This window comes from Panthera leo, chromosome C2, assembly GCF_018350215.1.
Source record: "Panthera leo isolate Ple1 chromosome C2, P.leo_Ple1_pat1.1, whole genome shotgun sequence".
Classification (NCBI taxonomy): Eukaryota; Metazoa; Chordata; class Mammalia; order Carnivora; family Felidae; genus Panthera; species Panthera leo.
Genome location: NC_056687.1, coordinates 83,899,901 through 83,920,790, shown reverse-complemented (window position 1 = coordinate 83,920,790; position 20,890 = coordinate 83,899,901). Strand labels below are relative to the sequence as shown.

Sequence of the window (20,890 nt, the reverse complement as noted above, 5' to 3'; positions counted from 1 at the left end):
AGCACCCCTTGCTGCCAGTTTTTGTAAATATAGATCAGTTTCTGTCTGGTTCCTATTGTTTGCTTAACCTTTTGAATGGCCCAGGCTTTCTCAACCAGGAAAGAAAATTAAGCCCTAATTGCTCTGACGTATTTGGTGGGCTATCCTTCATAGTTTGGCTTAAATGCCAGCTCTTCAGAGTCTTCCCTGTCATCCTTACATAAAATAGCTCCCCACCCCACAATTCCACATCACAGTGTTATATTCATTGCCTGCACTGGACTAATCACAACCTGTAATTATGTAAGGGGATAAGGGGATGGTATTAACATATTTAACAGTAAGCCTGGCCAGACAGTGTGTACCAGCACAATGATAGTCCTGATTATATGTTTATTTATTGGTTTATTTATTGACTGTGAATCTCTCCCACAAGATTAAAAGTAACTTCAACGTGGGAATTGTGTGCATTTTTTTTTTTTTTTTTTTTTTTTTTTTTACCACCAGTGCCTATGCATGAGAAGTGTTCATATGAATTGGATGAACAGATGACTGGATGAGTAAATGAGGATAACAGCACTGAATACCATTGTAGACCTTCTAGGATTATTGTGAGGCTCAAACTAGTTGGTTTAAGTGAAGTCTTCCTAGACCATTAAGCATACCTGTAGTGTGTGTTACTGTCACAGGTTCTCTCCTGGGCCATCTCTCTCTCTTTTTTTAATTTATTTTTTATTATATATATAATTTTTTAAATTTAAATTTTAGTTAACATACAGTGCAATATTGGTTTCAGGAGTAGAATTCAGTTATTCATCACTTATGTACAGCACCCAGTACTTATCACAAGTGTCTCCTGGGCCATCTCTTGAGGGTAGAAGTCCTCTGGCTCTTTTTCAACCCAAATAGTTCTATCCTTGCCTCCTCTCAAACACACAGCAAATCAGAAAACTGAAAACAATGCAGATGATGTTCCTTGTGAGTTTATGATCAGGTCCACTGAGAGATGGCTTTGTATCTTCAATGCTATGGTTTCATTGTATTTGCTCATTGTATTTACACTCACTGGAGCTGGAGCTCCCCAGTGCTGGCCAGTGACTTGGGAAAACATGGGAAAAGGAAAAAGGAGATCACTCTATGCTGGTGTTTCACATCTAATCAAAATTATCCATAAACTCCTTTACTATCTCGCTCTTTCATTCACTACATTTCTAAGTGGTTACTTTTCCTATAATAATAACAATAAAATCTCCAAGTTACTGGACACTAATTATGTGGCAGGCCTCAGGTCAAGGGTCATCTTTCACCAATTCCTCAAAAAACCCTCTGATGGGTTCTATCTTTATCCATCTTTCAGATGAGGAAACTCAGGTTTAGAAAAATCCCATCGACTTGACCATAATCCCACAACTAGTAAATTGTGGAGGTGAGACACCTAGTAAGTTCTGGAAGCAAGACTTGAGTCCCTGTCTGACCCAAAGCCTGCCCTTGGATTTGGGATTAGTGGAGATGGTGTGTGTGTCACTGGGAAGAACGGTGAGCGAAGAGACAAAAACAGAGAAGAAGAGCAGTGTGTTTCTCCAGTGACCCCAATTCACCAAACCCTCATAATGGCGGTTGGTGGTGAGGTTTTCAAAGGCTCAGATGCTAAAATAGTGATTATTTTCCAGAAGAAAAATTCTAACTTCAAGCCTACTAGTAACACTTGTGAAATATTTCTGCACAGCTGGCTTGAAAAATGAGAAAGACAAAAATATCAGTTAAAATTGTCTTAAATGACCTTTTAGAAAGGCTTGTTAATGACATTATGTGAGACTATTATTAAAGGTATTTTTTTTGTATCTAAAATGCTCATTTAGATAATTTGAAATGTATAATAACGTGAGAGTTGTGGATTTTATGCACTGCAGCTTTACTTTGTAAGCCTTTATTTTTTATGCCTACGTTGTAGAATTTGGAGCAAAACTTTCCATTTCAAGGTTGTTATGAAGGTTGACAATTGTGGAAGATTTACTTTCACAATTCATCTGGGCCAAACCTGAGTTGCTGGTTCCTCAGTCATGACCACAACAGAAACTCCATTAAGTTTATACTATTACTATGGAGAAAGAGAATTCACTCCCAGGTGTACTTTCCAGGAATATCTTGTAGTGATAAGCAAAGACTGATTCAGAGAATTCTGAGAGACTGGAAACCATTTGCTTTTTGTTCTCTTGGGGAGATATTAGATCCTCGATAAAATCTCACTGTGCACAGCTTATGCTTATGAGCTAAAGCAAATCTTCTCAACTGAGTAGCACACCCTATAAAAGGGGGAGCCTTTCTCATACTGTAATTAAAAGTCCTCTCTCAGTAGTGATGAGTGAACTCAAACAAGGGGGAAAAGCACATTGGTCATTCATGAATTCACAGCATCCCAAACAGGACCAGACAACTCATGATACCCATCAAGATGTGCTTTGTATGCAGGAAGTACTTGTGGGGTGGCTGGAGATGATGGCAGTCCATGGTGTCTTGATATGGTGTGTGGCTTTGTGGTGGGCAGAAGGCTGGGCCGTCAGGTGGCTGGACCAAAAATGTCAGAATGTGTTACAGATTGAACCAGAGTGTGTTCCTGGATAGAACTGGGAAATATTGTTCTAATAGTCTTCTCCTTCCCCTCTGTGGCTTCTCCCTTCCCCATTTCCCCATAGAACTGTGGGATATAAAAGATGGGCAGGAATTAGATGGATAACTGACAGGAGTAGGTATGCTGTGCACTATGAAATATTCTAGAAAGTTCAAATGTTTATTAGGTACTTAATAGAAATAATATTCTGGAAAATACACTGTTTTGTAAAATCTATGCATATGACCACACATATATGACCAATCTTTGTCAAAACTGGGTCACAGTTCTTAAACAGGACCTTTGACCCTATAAAGGTTTCGTTTATTTCACCAGTCTGTCTGAGACCCATCAAGAGGGCAGTGGGCAGAGGTGAGGGCAAGGCAAAGCTCAGAATCTGTGTCAACTCTTCCTCTACTCAGAAGAACACAGCTCTGGAGTTCACATGCCAATTTGTGAAGCCCATACCCCCAACCCCCACCATCTTCTCTCCAGGATTCAGGAGTCTCAGCCAACAGGTACCCAGGACTGAGACCCATTGCTTGGACTCTAGATGATGACCTGCCGGAAGAGGTGTGAGAAGGCTGGGACCCCCTACAACCACAGAAGGAGCTGAGAGATGACTTTTCAGCCCAGCCCTGGGGAAGTCAGGGACCATGCAAGGGCTTTTTCTCTAGGTACTTTCCAGATGGCTGGTCCTTCCCAGATAGCATTTGTTTGGTTTCCCTGCCACACCCAATTCAATGGATCTGAGGGGCTTCTTCTGAGCCAAGCTCCATGCCAGGCATGGGGTCTTTGTTCTCAGGGGCCCAAAGCCTTGTGAGACAGACACATAACTGGACCACACTCCTTAAGGTGACCAGAGTTATTATAGAAGGAGGTATTGAGTGCTATGGGATGCAGTGGGGAATCCAACACAAGGGAAATTCTTTAGGCAGTTAAGAAAGTAAGTGGTATCCCAGGCAGGATGAAAAATATGTGCAAAGGCACAGGGTCTTCAGAGCCTGGTATGTCTGGATAACAGCAAGGGGGTAAGTATGGTAGGGACATAAGAAGGAGGGAAGTGAGGTAAGGGGCCAGGAGGGAACAGGCCTGGCAGGTCTTGGAGGCTACACTTTGTCTGCAGTTGGGAACACAGTTGGCAAGTAAATGGAGCCCTGTGGCCATATCCAGGGTCAGGGAATTGAATTTAGCCCCCAGATACTTTCTCTGGCACCTCCCCAGGCAGCAGAAGTAGCCCCAGCTGGGTGCTGCAGGAAGACTGTTTCTGGCACGATTTAAACTTCAGTTTTAGCAAAAAGATGTAAATCTTATCTCTGTTACTTTCCTGTGGGACTTGAGATTCAAAAAGGACCCTCGTAAAGAAGGGGCTCCAGTCCTGTGGCATAGACTGCTGGCTAATTACTCCCAATCCAGCCTCCCCTTTTTCCTTAGTCACAGAACTGCAAATTCAAGCTGAGGATTTGATGCCTGAAATAGAGAACCCTGCCTCCAAGACTCTTTTCCTGCTTGGTGGGAATATGTGACTGGATTGAGGCAAAGCAGTAGAAGTTGTAGGGTTATATGGGCCTTCCAGGAGGGCTGCTTGTAGGGCTGCTTGCTTAGTCACCTTCAATACCTCTCTATTGCCTTTGTGTTTTCCTTTTCAAACCAGCCTGCAACTTGTATGTGATGGTTGGAGCTGCAGCAAACACTTAGAACCATGAAAAGACCTTGCAGGTGAACATCACACATAGGAGGGTGGGCCTATAATAATGAGCCCCTCACCAGACCTGGTGTGAATTCTTCTGGACTTGTCTTCACATGAAGGAGAAACAAGCATTTATCTCATTTATTTTGCTATCTTTTGTCTCCTATGAGCAGCTGAATCTAAACACAACTGATACAAACTTAAATCCCTTCATTTTATGGGGGAAGAATTTGACACCAGGGAAGCAAAGTGACTGGATAAAAATTACAGAGCTAGTTTACCTGGAAGCTATGTCTCTCCTACCAAAATGTCCAATGGTTTTTGCTCATCTCCAGTTCAACAAGTACCTCTTGAACCTATGCATACAGGGCTGCGTGGTGCAGTGGTACAGAGCATGGGCCCTGACAGCAGGCTTCCTGGATACAAATCTCAGGCTGCCACTTGTTAGCTGAGTGACTATGGATAATTCCCTAACCTGCCTCAGTACCCTCATCTGGAAAATGGGGCCCCTTCACACACTTCATTCACTAGGTTCACCCTAGAGAATTTGCAGCTCAGAGAGGAAAGGGCAGGGTAGACACTTCCTCTGAAACTGCCTGTGAATTTATTGAGCTCTCATTATATTTCTGACCCTGCCAGTCATCTGACACTCTCTGAACAGGTGCTCACACACAGGTCATGGAGGGTTACTGCTAGACTGAGATCTTTTGCTTTTTTATTCGCTTAGAGTTTGCCTTTTGCCTCCAGAAGAATGTGACACTCTAATTCTGAAAACATGGCAGAAGTAAAGCAGCCTGGATTAGGACACTGGCCTGACTCTTCACCCAACTTTCCTGACAGTTCATGTTGTAGTCAAGTGCCTCTGCATCCCTCATGTGAGCATGTTATTAGCAGGGCCATATGGAGAGAATTGGTTCCTTCAAGTGTTCAACTCAGTGCTTCTAGAAGAAATTGTGGATTAGCCATCAAGTAGATAACAGCACACAAGAGGACCCAATGTCCAAGGGACAAAATGCTCTTCATAAAAGCAGAGGGTGGGCACATAAAATAATCATTAAGAGCTCAGTTACCCAGGGGGCCTGGGTGGCTCAGCCAGTTAAGCATCCAATTCTTGGTTTCGGTTCAGGTGATGATCTCACAGTTCTGTGAGATGGAGCCCAGAGTAGGGCTCTGCGCTGACAGCACTGAGCCTGCTTGGGATTCTCCCTCTCCTCTCTCTCTCCTTCCCCCACTTGATCTCTCTGTCTCTCTCAGAATAAATAAACTTAAAAAAAAAAAAAAGCTCAGTTTCCCAGATAGCTTCTCTGATCTGAATTATAGTAGTACTTAAAAAAAAATTTCTTGACTCCTTGGTTTATACCTCTCTGAAATGGCATAATTTGTAAGACCACATCTCATTCACCTTCACACTTTGCTGTTTATATAATATAAACACGGCACTTCCGTTCGTAATAAACAGGAAAAGCAAGGCATAATGTGCTTTTCCCAGGCAGTGTAGCAACAGCCCCATCTCTAAGCCCCTGCTCAATTCTCCATCTCTTAACTGTAAGTGATTTCTACAAACTTGCCCTGATAAGGTGCCCAGAACCCATTTGGAACCCAGGCATAGTGTCACTGTCTTCTGGAGTTGACACCTACTCTACTAGACTCACGGACAACAAGCCCAAGCTGTGAAAGCCCTTGAGGAAAAAAATGAAAGCGTGCTCTGTGTTGAGGAGGAGATATTCCCACACCAAATACCACAGTAGCTAAAGCCATGCTGCAGCTATCTCAGTCTCTCCTGTCTTACCTTGGTCAGTGGCACTAGCATGCATTAGGACTTAATAGGACCAGAGGCAGCACAGAAAGCCATGGGGGTCACTCACCAGCCAGGGACACGAAGAACACTACCGCTGCAGAGAGCTGCCAGGGCATGACTGGGGAGCCAGAGAGAGGCCTCGCCGAGGGCTGGCCCTGCTGCTGCACTGCTGCCAGGCTCAGCACTTCTTGATCTTCTGAATAGTACAAGGTTAATTCCAGGGAAGGCTCCAGGAACAAAGAAGATACCTCTCTTTGCCCCTCATTCACTTGTGGCAGAGAAACCAACGTCACTTTCATTATGAGAAGTAGCTGAAACTCCCTCCCAAGTGGTACGCTGAGTGGGGAAGGAAACCAGAAGTGGCCCTTGTGTGAAAGCAGCCACTTTCATCTCTGCCTTTAGTGTTTGTGAGGGGCGGGGATCACACCCTTCCCCCTACTCCAGCCAAGGTGAAGGGCATCTGAGACCATTTCTCCACAGGACGTGGAGGACCTGTGGCAGTGCCAGCTTCTTTTTCTCATGAGTTAGGCCTCCATTTTTCTCTAAGATCTTAAGTACATTTCTGTAAACCCAAAGACTCTTCCCAGCCAGGAGAAAGCCAACCCCTCATTCATGAAGGTGAGCAGGAGTCTTCAAACTCCATGTCTAGAGCACTGTCTCTGTGTGTATTCACAAAAAGTCTGAGGTAACTCTGCTCTATGCCCATGGCCACATCACCTTGTAGGGAATATAAGGAGTACAAGCTTAGGAATCAGGGAGAGCTGGGTTTGAATCTGGCCACCAGTTGTATGACCTTGGGTAATGTCTCTGAGCCTCAGTTTCTTCTGCTGTACAATAGGCATGATATTGCCTACTCTCAGGTGCTTTATCTCAGACACAAAAAATATTCAATATCTTGGAAAGGCAACCTTCCCATGTCCTATCTCCTTTCTCTTCTAATTAGACAAAACAATGATTTATCTCTTAGGGCTGTGAGTCCCAGTGAGGAATACACATTTAGGAAGTATATTAGGATACCCTCCTGAATACTAGGTTTAGGGCTTTCAGCTTAGTCTCAAATAATTTCCTGAAAAGCAACTTTGGCTACAATGATTTGATCTTACTATGTTGCTGTAAACACTCTAATCAAGCAAGTTTACCAAAGCGAATAGTGTGTTTCCAAATTGAAATTTTTATGGTGGAAGGTGAAGATTAATATGTATCAGTAAATCTAATTTTAGCAACTTTGGACTAATATTCTGGACTTTGAGTCAATTTATTCAACAGACGATAATTAAGCAGATACTATATGCCAGACACTCTTCTTACTCCATTTAAGCCCTACAGCCGCCCTATATGGGAACAATTATCATTACTGGCCCATTTCACAGATGGGGAAATTGAGCACTGAGAGGTTAACCAAAGTCACTTAGGTAATAAATGAAGAAGTTGGGTTGTGAATCCAGTTTGGCTTGAGAGTCTAGGATTTTAAGCACTATGTCGTACTACTGCTGAAGAGGTGTTCTAGACTAGAATATGATATTAATTTTCAAGTTGCTTATTGCCTAGATGAGAAATAATATTTATTAATATACAATAGTAGCCAGAGTGACTGACCAATTGTTTGCTGCTTAGAGCTACACTAGATGAGGAAAGCAATAGTCAGAGATGACCTGGTGGTTGTTAGACCTTGGAGAGACTTGAAAGTCATATAGGATGTGGATAGTTGGAGAATACCAATAATATATTATATTATTATTATTATTAATATAACAACCAATAAATAGCATTAATAAATATTAATATTAATAATTATTAATTATTATTATATTGTTATTATTATTTATTTCTATAGAAGGACCCTCTACTGTGTGTGTGGCACTGTGTAATGCATATGTCACTCTTCAAGGTAGGTTTTTAAAATCTCAGTTTTACTGATGTGGAAACTGAAACACTCAGCATCATACAATAGGCTAAGATTTGCATTATGGCCTGCCTAGCCCTGAAATCTGTGCTCTATATCCTGGCACACAGGGAGCAAAATCTCTTGAGTGGTTATGAGCCTGACTAGAGGGTACTGGGAGCAGTGGGGAGTATGGTTGAAATGTCAAGTTAGTGTCATTTCGGAGAGGCCAAAACACCAGATTGAGGAGTTCGCCTCAACCCAAGAGGTCATGGGCGCCACTGAACATTTTGAAGGAAGAAGTTGTACATGAAAACAGGGGTTAGCTTGGCACGTGGTAAAGGTTCTGTGGCTTTTGGGGGAGAAGACTCAATGGTTGATCCAGTCAACATTTGCTGGAAGATGTCTGGAACCAATCTCCTGAGCAGATCAGAGGATCAGAGTCTTGGAATTGTTTTTCAGGATTCTGCTTTTAACTAGAGAAGAGATGCCACATCTGGGTGTATCAGAAGCCATTGGAAACTCTAAGCACTGTGTCAGATGCATCCCATAAATTTCGGTGTGTTGTGACTTCATTTTCATTCATCCCAAATTACTTCCTAATTTCCATTGTGATTTCTTCTTTGACCCATTATTAGGGTTATTTAGGAATTTGTTGTTTAATTTCCACAGATTTGTAAATTCCACAAATTTCCTTCTGTTATTGATTTCTAGTTTCATTCCAATAGGATTAAAGAACATACCTATGACTTCAATACCTTCAGATTTATTGAGACAAGTCAATATGTTATGGCCTACCATATGACCAATCCTGAAGAATGTTGTATGTGCATTTGAGACAAATGTGTATTCTGCTTTTGTTGGGGCCGGAGCATTCCCATTGTCTGTAGTGTTCAAGACTATTTCCTGCTTGGTCTTTTGTCCAATTGTTTTACCCGTTATTGAAAGTATGGTACTGAAGACTCCAATTACTGTTATTGTATTGTCTATTTCTCCCTTCGATTCTGTCAGTGTTTCCTTAACATATTTTGGGGCTCTGTTGTCAGGCTTCTCTGTGTTAATGATTTTTATATATTCTTGATAGAATGATCCTTTTATAATTAGACAATGTCCTTCTTTGCCTCTATTAACAATTTTTGTTTTAAAATCTATTTTGTCTAATATTACTACAGGTACTCCAGCTCTCATTTGGTTACTCTGTACATGGTATATCTTTTTCCACCTTTTTATTGTCAATCTATTTGTGTCCTTGAGTCTAAAGTGTGTCTTTGCAGACAGCATATCATGAGGTCATTTTTTTTAATTCATTCTGCCAGTACCTGGATTTTAATTATGTGTTTGACCCATTTACATTTCATGTGACTACATTAAATGTAAGATTTATGCCTGTCATTTTGCTTTTGTTTTCTATGTCTTTTTTGTTCCTCCACTCCTTCATTACTGTCTTCAAATGGATTAAAAAGATTTTTCTGGTATACGGTTTTAATTCCCTTGTCCTATTTACCATATATTAAAAGTTACTTTCTTAGTAGCTTCCCTGAATATTATATTGAACATCTCAGCCTCTAGTACTAATACCACCTTAATTTCAATAGCACATAAAACCTTTGCTTGTATATAGCTCCACTGCCTTCCCTCCACAGTTTTTGCTGCTATTGCCATACAAATTACTTCTTTATACATCGTATATCCATCATCATGGGTTTATAATGACTACTTTATGCAGTTGTCTTTTACACCAGATAAAAGACTATCTTGCTATCTTGTTTGTGTTCCCCCCAAATTCATATATTGGAGGCCCAATATGGTGGTATTTGGAGGTGGGGATTTTCCGAGGTAATTAGGTCACAATGGTGGAGCCATTGACTGGATTAGAGTCCTTGCAGGAAGAGGAAGAGAGCTAGCCCTCACTCTGTTCTTCACCAAGGGGGGAAACAGCAAGAAGGTAGCTAGCTGTCTACGGGTCAGGAAGCAGGCCCTCACCAGAACCCAACCATGCCAGTTCCCTGATCTCAGACTCCTCAGCCTCCAAAACTGAGAAATAAATCTGTTGTTTAAGCATCCAGTCTATGGTAATTTGTTATAGCAGCCAGAGCTAGGACAAACCAACAAAAAATATATTTATTAGGTCTTTTATATTTACCCATGTAGTTACATTTACTGGTTTATTCCTTCATATGGATTCGAGTTACTGTCTAGTAACCTTGAATTTCTGCCGGAAGGACTCCTTTTACTATTTCTCGTAGGGTAGGTTTCCAAGTGATAAATTAGCTCAGTTTTTGTTTATCTGGAATGTCATAATTTCTCTTTCAGTTTTTGAAGAATAATTTTGTGGATATAGAATTTTTACTTGACAATCTTTTTCTTTTAGCTCTTTAAATATATCAGCTTACCTTTTGGCCTCAATGATTTCTCATGAGAAATCTATTAATCTTACTGAGGGCTGTATATGGTTTGAGATGTGGATGCAAATTCATTGCTTTGCATAGAGAAAACTGGCTGTTCCAGATCCAATTATTGAAATGATTATCCTTTCTTCACACTATTGCTTTTGTACTTTTGTTGAATATCAGTTTTCCATATATATCTGTTCCACTGTTATCATTTTATGTCAAGATCAAATTGTCTTGATTGCTGTAACTTTTTCATAAACCTTGATTTCAGGTATTGTTAGCCCTCCAACTTCGTTCTATTCAACATTGTTTAGGCTTCTCCCTTCCCATTCCTTAATTCTCTCTCTTATGCTTAAAATTAGCAAATAAAGAGTGAATCTAGACATTCCAGCCATGGACGCTAACCCAAGCAGAGACCCAGGTTTGTGCTCTCTTCCTCTCTCTACCCATGATCTCAGGTATCCCATGTGGCTCTCAGGTATCCCATGTACCTTCCAGAATTTGTGAGTAATAAATCTGCAAAGTTCCCTGATGGTTTCTTGCTGAAGTGCATCCTGGAGTCATAGTAAGAACCACAAGGGCCTGTCCAACCACAATATTAGCCCCTGTAGGAAGAAATGTTTGTGGGGGCTCTCTATGAGTAATGCAGTTCAGGTGAGTGCCTCAGGCATTTCAAGGCTAAGGCCAACACAACACGGGGGGGGGGGGCGGGCAGGAGTGGACAACACAATCCATCTCATTACAATGGTCTTGTTAAATGTTCCGTGTACACTTAAGAACAATATGTGTATTCTTCTGTTGTTGTATTCAATGTTCTATAAATGTTAATTAGGTTAAATTTGTTGATAGTGTTATTCAAATATTCTATATTCTTCCTGATTTTCTATTGCTGTATCAATTCTTGCAAGAGAGGAGTTGAAGTATCTGACTGTAATTATGGATTTGTTTATTTCTCTTTGCAGTTCTGTTTTTGTTTTGTGTATTCTGAAGCTCTGTCACTGATGGGTAAATGTTTAGGATTGCTATATCCTCTTGATGGATTAACCACCTTATCATTCTTTAATAATCTTTATTTTGGTTATATTCTTTATTCTTTTTTTAAATTATTTATTTATTTTTTAAATTTTCATCCAAATTAGTTAGCATATAGTGCAACGATGATTTCAGGGGTAGATCCCTCAATGTCCCTTAACCCCTTAGCCCATCCCCCCTCCAGTAACCCTCTGTTCTCCATATTTAAGAGTCTCTTATGTTTTTGTCCCCCTCCCTGTTTTTTTTTTTTTTTTGCTTCCCTTCCCTTATGTACATCTGTTTTTCATCTTAAAGTCCTCCTATGAGTGAAGTCATATGATATTTGTCTTTCTCTAATTTCGCTTAGCATAATACCCTCTAGTTCCATCCACATAGTTGCAAATGGCAAGATTTAATTCTTTTTGATTGCCGAGTAATACTCCATTATATATATGTACCACATCTTCTTTATCCATTCATCCATCGATGGACATTTGGGCTCTTTCCATACTTCGGCTATTGTTGATAGTGCTGCTGTAAACATTCAGGTGCATGTGCCCCTTCAAAACAGCATACGTGTATCCCTTGGATAAATACCTAGTAGTGCAATTGCTGGGTTGTAGGGTAGTTCTATTTTTAATTTTTTGAGGAATCTCCATACTGTTTTCCAGAGTGGACGCACCAGTTTGCATTCCCACCAGCCATGCAAAAGAGATCCTCTTTCTCCACATCCTCATCAACATCTGTTGTTGCCTGAGTTGTTAATGTTAGCCATTCTGACAGGTGTCAGGTGGTATCTCATGGTGGTTTTGATTTGTATTTCCCCAATGATGAGTGATGTGGAGCATTAAAAAAATTTTTTTAAATGTTTATTTATTTTTGAGAGAGACAGAGACAGAATGCGAGTGGGTTAGGGGCAGAGAGCGAGGGAGACACAGAATCCAAAGCAGGCTCCAGGTTCTGAGCTGTCAGCACAGAACCCGATACAGGGCTTGAACTCATTAGCTGTGAGATCATGACCTGAGCTGAAGTCTGACGCTCAACCAACTGAGCCACCCAGGTGCCCTTAATGTGGAGCATTTTTTCATGTGTCAGTTGGCCATCCGGATGTCTTCTTTGGAGAAGTGTCTATTCATGTCTTTTGTGCATTTCTTCACTGGATTATGTTTTTTTGGGTGTTGAGTTTGATAAGTTCTTTATAGATTTTGGATACTAACCCTTTATCTGATATGTCATTTGCAAATATCTTCTCCCATTCTGTTGGTTGCCTTTTAGTTTTGCTGATTGTTTCCTTCACTGTGCAGAAGTTTTTTATTTTGATGAGGTCCCAATAGTTCATTTTTGCTTTTGTTTCCCTTTCCTCCAGAGACATGTTGACTAAGAGGTTGCTGCGGCCGCGGTCAAAGAGGTTTTTGCCTGCTTTCTCCTTGAGGATTTTGATGGCTTCCTGTCTTACTTTTAGGTCTTTCATCCATTTTGAGTTTATTTTTGTCTCTGGTGTAAGAAAGTGGTCCAGCTTCATTTTTCTGCATGTTGCTGTCCAGTTTTCCCAGCACCACTTGCTGAAGAGACTTGTCTTTATTCCATTGAATATTCTTTCCTGCTTTGTCAAATATTAGTTGGCCAAACATTTGTGGGGCCATTTCTGGGTTCTCTCTTCTGTTTCATTGATCTGAATGTCTGTTTTTGTTCTGTCTTGATGATTACAGCTTTGTAATACAGCTTGAAGTCTGCCATATTCTTTATTCTGGGACTTACTTTGTTTTATATTAACATGGTCATTCTAGCTTTGTTTTTGTTTTTGTTTTTTGGATTAGTGCTAACACAGTATAACTTTTTCTATTGTTTTACTTTTAATCTATTTGTGTCTTTATACCACTAACAGATAAACTGAAGCATATTAAAATTTTTGCTTATTTGAGGGGCACCTTGGTGGCTCAGTTGGTTAAGCATCTGACTTCAGGTCGGTCATGATCTCATGGTTTGTGAGTTCGAGCCCCTCGTTGGGCTCTGTGTTGACAGCTCGGAACCTGAAGCCTGCTTCAGATTCTGTGTCTCCCTCTCTCTCTGCTCCTCCTTTGCTCACGCTCTGTCTCTCAAAAATAAATAAATGTTAAACATTTAAAAAAAATTTATTTGAGCAAAAATCAATTCAAATAGGGCAGTGATAAACCAGAAGTGATTAGGAGTGCTCACTGTCAGGAACTAGTGGAAAGATGTTTATAGAGAAGAGGTGGAAGCAAAGCAAGGAAATTATTGAATTGGCTATAGCCTAATTGGTTGCATTATTTGAGAAAATTGAGTTGGCTGTTTGTGGTTGGTTGTGCTTAGGTTTCAATTTCCTAATCTTGAGGCATTATAGGCATAGGTTTTGGTTTGCTTGCCTATGCTACTAAGACATTAAAGCCACCTTAGTCTACTGGACTCCTTGTTTAATTAATCGAACAATACTTAAAGTGTGTTTTTTTAAGCAGGCCACAAGGGTGGTGTTTTTGTTTGTTTTTTAAATATCCATTTGACAATCACTCTTTTTTTTTTTCTTAAAGTACTTATTTATTTGAGAGACAGACAGAGAGTGAGTGAGGGAGAGGGGCAGAGGGAGAGAGAGAGAGAGAGGGGGGGAACGGATCTCAAGCAGGCTCCATGCTTAGCATGGAGCCTGATGTAGGGTGTGATCCCAAGACCCTGTGGTCAATAACCTGGGCTGAAATCAAGAGTTAGACTCTCAACCCACTGAGCAGCCCAGATGCCTGATGATCACTCCTCTTTAATTGAGGTATTAAGACCATATGATTATTGATATGGTCAGGTTTATATCTACCATCTTGGCCATTGTTTTCTATTTTTCTTGTCTGTTCTTGGTTTCATTTCTCTTCTTTCTCTACCAACTCTTGCATTAGTTGCATATTTTAAATTCCATTTTATTTCATTTGTTGGATTATTTTTTAAAACTCTGCATGTTTATTTTAGTGTTTGCTTTAGAGTTTACAGTATATATCTTTAAGGTATCACAACGGATCTTCAAATGATTCTATAACACTTCACGTATAATATAGAAAACTTACAACAGTATACTTCAACTTCTTTCCTCTTGGCCTCAGTTCTATGGTTGCCATACATTTTAATTCTGCATTTATTATAAGCTCCACAACATATAGTTATTTTTTATTTAAACCATCAATCATCATTTAAAGAGAAATAAATAATAGGGGAAAAAAGCTTTTGTACTTACTCATGTGATTATGATTTCTCGTAGTCTTCATTCCTCTGTGTAGATCCTTGATCTGCTGTTGCTATAGTTACTTCCAATTCCTCAAGTGTTACCTGTGTTTAGGGTATGGATGTGTCCACTCCACCCTCAGTTTAGGTCTTCCCTGGTATATGTCAGAAAGCCTCTCTCAGCATGCACCTTGGGCTCTTCCTGCAGTATCCCACTGTTGCTTGAATGTTTGTCAGTCAGCCTGGTGGTGAGGGCTGGAGAGTGAGTGCTCTGTTCTGATTCTCAATCATGTGGGCACTATGCCCCCAGGTCTTGGAGTGGGAGGCTGTGTGTGATCTTCAAAGTTTCTCTCCTCCCCCTATGAGCAGTTCTGGACCTGGCACATATTCCTGCCTCTCCCTCAGGATCAGAGATTTGGTTTTTATTCTGTTGTCTTTCCTCAGTTCCAGTTGGATTTATCAGCCTTCTAAGGCTGTGTTTATTGCCCTTCCTTCAGCACTTGGGTTTGCTTTTGTTCTGTAGGAAAGATAAGGAAATAGGTTCTGAGCATAGTTGCATGCCTTTTCTACAGCAACTGATATTCCCCTCTCCTGGTCTGTGACGGGAGGGTTGCTTTCTTAGGACTTTTGCTAATCATTTTTGTGAGTGCCCACTGGGGTTATTGGAAAAAGTTTGCAAGTGGATGCAAATTTCCATGGTATCTGTGGCCCCCAGGGTTTTCATTTTCTCTTGCAAGCCCATATTAGGCCATTAACTAAATTCTCCCTGCTAGTGTATAGCAGTGCCTGCTTCAGGTAAGCAAGTGGTTGAGCCCCATCTCTCTTTGTGGGTGCCTTTTCTTAGATTTCAGGTCATGTGGTTGCCCTATGAACTGAGCTCTTTCATGGGTCCAAGAAAAGTGAATCTGCATATTTTCCAGATTTTTTGATCTTGTAAGTATCAGGATGGTGCTCTTTATAGTTTCCTACATCTCAAGCAGAAAACATTATTTTTAAAAACTGCATAGAATTTGCTCGTATGCCAGTATGATACTTTATTAACCAGCTTTTTATTATGTAATACATTTGTTATCTCTTTTTGCTTTGCAAACTACCCTCCAAAACTTAGCACTTGAAAACAACTATTGTCTCATGGTCCTCTGGTAATGAATTCAAGGGCAGCTTAGCTGAATTCTTCTGGCTCTGGGTCTCTCATGAAGTTTTAGTTAAGACATGGAGCTACAGTTATCTAAAGGCATGACTAGGGCTGGAGGATCTAATTCCAAGGTGGCTCATGACTGTTGGCAGGAGGCTTGAGTTCCTGCTACGTGGGTCTCTCCATACAGCTGCCTCACTGTCCTCTCAGTGTGGTAGCTCGCTTCTTCCACAGTGAGTAATCCAAGAGAGAGAATGAGGAAGAAGCCAAAATGCTTTTTATCACCCAGTGTGAAAAATCAATTACCACCACTTCTACCACATTCTATTTATCAGGGTCATTAGTACAGCCCACACTCAAAGGGAGGGTAATTGGACTCTGCTCTTTGAAGACAGGAGTACCAATTTGGGGATAAATTTTAACACTATCACAGACACTTAGGGTGTTCCCTATCTCTCACTGCTTGTTTTCCTGTTAAAAGTAGTGTTAAAATGAACACCTGTACAACTTGTTCATTTGTATGAATAGATCATTAAAATGAATTCCTAGAAGTGGAATTGCTAGATCAAGTCATATACATATTTTAAAATGTTGAAAGCTATTAAAAATTGTCTTTTAAAAAGCTAGTACTAATTTACACTCTTACCAACAGTCTGAGAGTGCTCATTTTTTTGTATCTTCTCCAATACTGAGTATTATCAGAGTTTTAAATGTTGGACAGTCTGGTAACGAGAAATGAGTATCATTGTTTTGCTTCTTTTCATGTATTTGTTGGATTTTGAATTTCTTTTTTTTTTTAATTTATTTATTTTGGTGGGGGGAGGAGGCAGAGAGAGGGAGACAGAGAATTCCAGGCAGGCTCTGGCTGTCAGCACAGATGTGGGGCTCAAACCAACAATCTAGGAGATCATGACCTGAGTCCAAATAAAGAGTAGGATGCTTAATCGATTGAGCCTCCCAGGTGCCCCTTGAATTTCTTTTTCTGTGTATATTTGTGTCCTTTGTCCATTTTTTCTATTATTGTTGCTGATTTGTAAAAGCTCTTTATATATCATGGAAAATTAGTTTTATGCCCATGTTTTGAAAATGTATTTGTTTTGAATCTTTAATTGTTCTTTTTTTCTATATTTGTTTTTGCCTCTTATGTAGTCTGAACTGTCAAGATTTTCTTTCGTAGCTTCTGGTTTTTGTTTTTGCCTAGAAAAGCTTTACTCTATTCAAAATCATTTTTAAACGTTTTGACTTGCATGATTTCTTTAAGTCACATAATTGAACAATATGAATAGTTTTAAGGGCTTATCCTCCCTCCCCCCCACCCCCGCCCCCAAACTGCTATACAGTGGTCCCAGCACCACTTTCACACACGATTCATCTTCTTTGTTGAGAACTAATTTGAAATGCCTTTTTTCATGCTTTAAATTCTGAGATGTATCTCAGTCCATTTCAAGATTCTCTACTCTGTTCCTCTAATGTTTGTTTATTCCCATAGTATGTGTTCTCTGGTAAATTAAAGTATTATGATATAAACCTACAATTTTTGCTACTTTAATAGCCATTTTTGAAAGTTTACCCATACATAAAGAATGCTACCAGATTAAAGATGCAATTGACAAATATTTTACAGAGAATTGGTGCTGTGTTTTCTGTTGTCTCTGATAGTAAACCTGGAACACTAAAGACACTTGAAACATGTCGACTGAGTAAGCAAAAGCTAGTGTGGTAATAGAACCCTAGCCTAGGGGTTAGAGGACATGGATTCTAGTCCCTGCTTTACTTCAAGCTGGTAGGTGACAGTGACACAAAGTTGTCAAAGCTGTAGTTGGGGGACACGCGGGTGGCTCAATCAGTTCAGCGTCTGACTCCATCTCAGCTTAGGTCATGGTCTCATAGTGTGTGAGTTCCAGCCCCATGTCAGGCTATGCATTGTCAGTGTGGAGCCTGCTTGGGATTCTTTCTCTCCCCTTTTCTCTGTTCCTCCCTTGCGCTCATGCTTTCTCTCAAAATAAATAAATAAACATTAAAAAAAAAAAAAAAAGCTGTGGTTGGGCAACAGCTTCCCAGCTAGGTTCCCAAGGAAACATCAGAAGGAACGAACCTGGGACACCAAATGACTGTGTGGAGCAGAGCAGCCTACACACATAACCCACACTGTTTCGTGAGACATAAATATTCTTTAAGTTATGTTCCACAAAGAGAAGGATTCCGTGGTCAGCTAAGTTTGGGAAATCATGCAGTGTTTTTTGTTTTCTGCTTTTAAGTAGGCATCATGGCCAATGTAGGGCTTGAACTCATGAAGCTGAGATCAAGAGTCACATGCTCTACCAAATGAGCCAGCGAGGCACCCTGAGAAGTCATGAGTTTAACAGAAATGTACAGACTTCCTTCACGAAAGAGTTCTCAGTTCCTTTAATTCACTAACTTGTATCAACCAAATGAGAAATCGAATATGTAGTATTTTAAAAATAGGTTAGAGAAATTTTTTTTCAGGGCACCTGAATGGCTTGGCCAGTTGGGTGGCTGACTCTTGATCTCAGCTCAGGTCTCGATCTCAGGATCATGAGTTCAGGCCCTGCGTTAGGCTCTGTGCTGAGCATGAAACCTACATAAAAAAAATTTTTTTTTGATTGTGAGATTAACTCATTGAACCCTTACACTCTTCCGCCTACTTTGCAAAATATGCTCTGGGAAATGCTGGTTTAAAGGATCTCGAACTTGTCTAATTATTTGATAAGGCACAGCTGGTGTTTAGTGCAGACTCAGACTCCAGCCAGATTTCACAGACTCAGACTGCTTTTAGTGAACTGTTTCAGCCAGGGCACTTTCCTCCAGGGCTATAGCATTCCCACACCTCAGCAACAAGTTGAAATGCATCCCTCTCATGGGCAACAGGCAACACTCACTATAAAGCTATAAATGAATTGAATAACTAGTGGAACGTGGCTGCAAGATTTTATCTGATGGTTTTGAATTCTTTTCCATTGACTCAAATAGAAAGATGACATAAGTTTCACTCATAAAAGAGCCACTTTTTTTCTCGTTTCTCTCAGAGGACACCGATAAGCAGAGCAGCTGTGTGGGGCTTAGGCAAAGAAGCCAGAGTGGAAAGTCACAGCAGGCTACTATGGAGCACCTGGGGGCAGCATCAGCAATGATGTCCGGAACTGAAATGGCCCCTCTGTCGCCCACCTGTGATGCAGGATTTGTGGAGAGGCTCCTCACGTGAGGCCTGGGAGGTCTGGGCATTTTGACCTCTGCCAGCACCAGCGAGGGTGGCTGATTTTGTAGATACAGAAAACGATCGGGGCCCAAAGGATTGGGAGAGCTTTGGGCTGTCTCTGCAGTGGGCTCGTCAACAGTCAAAGTGTTTAAGAGGATCCAGGTGATGCGTTTCCTGACTATTCTAATAGTCAGAATCCAGAAGATTCCTCCATCCAGCCCCAGTACTTACATGTTCTCACGGAGAAACGGATATGGTGATGGGTAAGACAATCGGAGAGACCAAAGTAGAGAAGTGTGCTGAGAAACGTATTCAAGACTGACTGAATAATGTGTTCTATAAAAAGTGTGAAAATATGCCATCATAGATCGTGAAGGACTATACTTTCTTTTGACCTGGTAGACATGTCCAGTGCTGTTAATGCAGCAAAGGGCTCTGTGTGCTTTAAAAGCTCTCTATTGATTCACAAGCTTGGGCTGGATCTGAAGCAGGTTCCCCACTTTAGGAAGGCATCCCCACAAACTTTCAAGGGGTGCTGAGTGCAGTTACAGGCTACGATTGGTTCGACAAGAGCTCAGTTCCCGCGGTGCTGGTCTGCAGAACTCCCCTAAGAGACCCCGCGGGGGCTCTGCTCTGCTCTGCCTCCTCTGCAGCTGGCATCACCTGTGCTTCACAGCTGGCTGGTCTCAACCCTCCTCCCTCCCCACGGATGTTTAAGAAGCAGGAATCAAAAGGTAGAAGAGGGAGGCACTCACCTCCAAGAGTGAGTGGGAAGGAGTGAATGGACCAAGGATAAAGCCAGGAATGAGATGAAGAATTCCAGGAATGACAAGTCAGAGGATCTTGTAAGCTGTGGTTGGAACCCTAAGATCAGGAAGAGCACTGACTCCTGATGTCGCTCCCTACTCTCTTGCAGACTGGCTGTGAGGACCAAATGAGGTCCTACCTGTCAAGCACCAGGGACTTTCTGAACCCTGTGGCCCAGTGGCCTCTGTCAATGCATTCTCTCTGCCATGCATCCCTCCTCCGTGCCTCCGTGCCTATGCATGACCAGGATATCCTTCTCCTTCTCCACTTGGAGAAAACGCTTGCTCCAGGAGACCAGCTCAGATGTCAGCCCATCCCTGACTACATCAGGAAGTCAGTGGCAGGGTTCCGTGCCCCATAGTATTTGTCACACTGTGTTGTGATGATCTGTTTCCACATCTGTCTCCCTCAACTGCACTGAGAGTTTCTCACTCACCTTCACACCTCCATGGTCTCTTCTGATGCCAACACCTTCTTGAGGACAGGGGTGCTCAGGAAATAGGTGTTGAGTAGAAAGAACAAACAAATAAATAAATGTTCTTATAGCCAAAATGGAACAATGTAGGTTGGAAAATAATGCAAGTAGAAGGAAATAAGATTTCCTATAGGTTTGGGAAGAACTTTATTTTAGTGTGCAAATAATGAATACTGTAGTCTACAAATTTGAAACACATTCCATCAAGAAAGATACTTTGTCATTAGGAAAGGGGCACAAGAGAGTAGCTCCACAATATAACTTTCTGAAAACTTTCAAAGAACACTCTGCTGGACAATTGTGAAGAGCCTTTCCCTGATAGTCTGTCCCTTAGTCTCTGCCCTTTTTTGGCCATAAAAGTCCAAGGGCTTCTTTATGAACACAGTGAGACACTTATTTTTGTTTTCTTGAATTCTAGAACTATTTTCTTAAGTCACATGGGAGACAGTCCTCAGGTGTTTAAGAAAAAAGTTCCCACTCCATTTTGGAAACAAATCAGGGGACCAAAAACTTAGCTAGATCCCATGTCCAGTGAAAAGTTGAAATCAAATCACCACAACAATTCCCAAACTAACTAAATTCAAAACTAATACTCTAAAAGTAAACAACTCCAGAGCTCAGTGGGTTGCTTATTTGCCATATTTTTCAGCTTTCAGCCATCCTTCTAGTCTCTGCT

General features: G+C 41.0%; 1 protein-coding gene across 3 annotated transcripts in view; it reads right to left on the bottom strand.

Annotated features, from left to right (window-relative positions):
• The window catches only part of LAMP3 (lysosomal associated membrane protein 3), a 36,866-nt gene extending 30,509 nt beyond the window's left edge, over positions 1-6,357 (bottom strand). For 2 of the 3 annotated variants that reach the window (XM_042956024.1, XM_042956025.1), the window contains exon 1: positions 6,143-6,356. In XM_042956024.1, the coding sequence (XP_042811958.1) occupies positions 6,143-6,191 (49 nt within the window). In that variant the 5' untranslated portion in view covers positions 6,192-6,356. Of the gene's footprint in view, positions 1-6,142 lie in introns of all 3 variants that reach the window. The other variant, XM_042956023.1, reaches the window with a different exon arrangement.
• Positions 6,358-20,890: the final 14,533 nt, after the last annotated feature.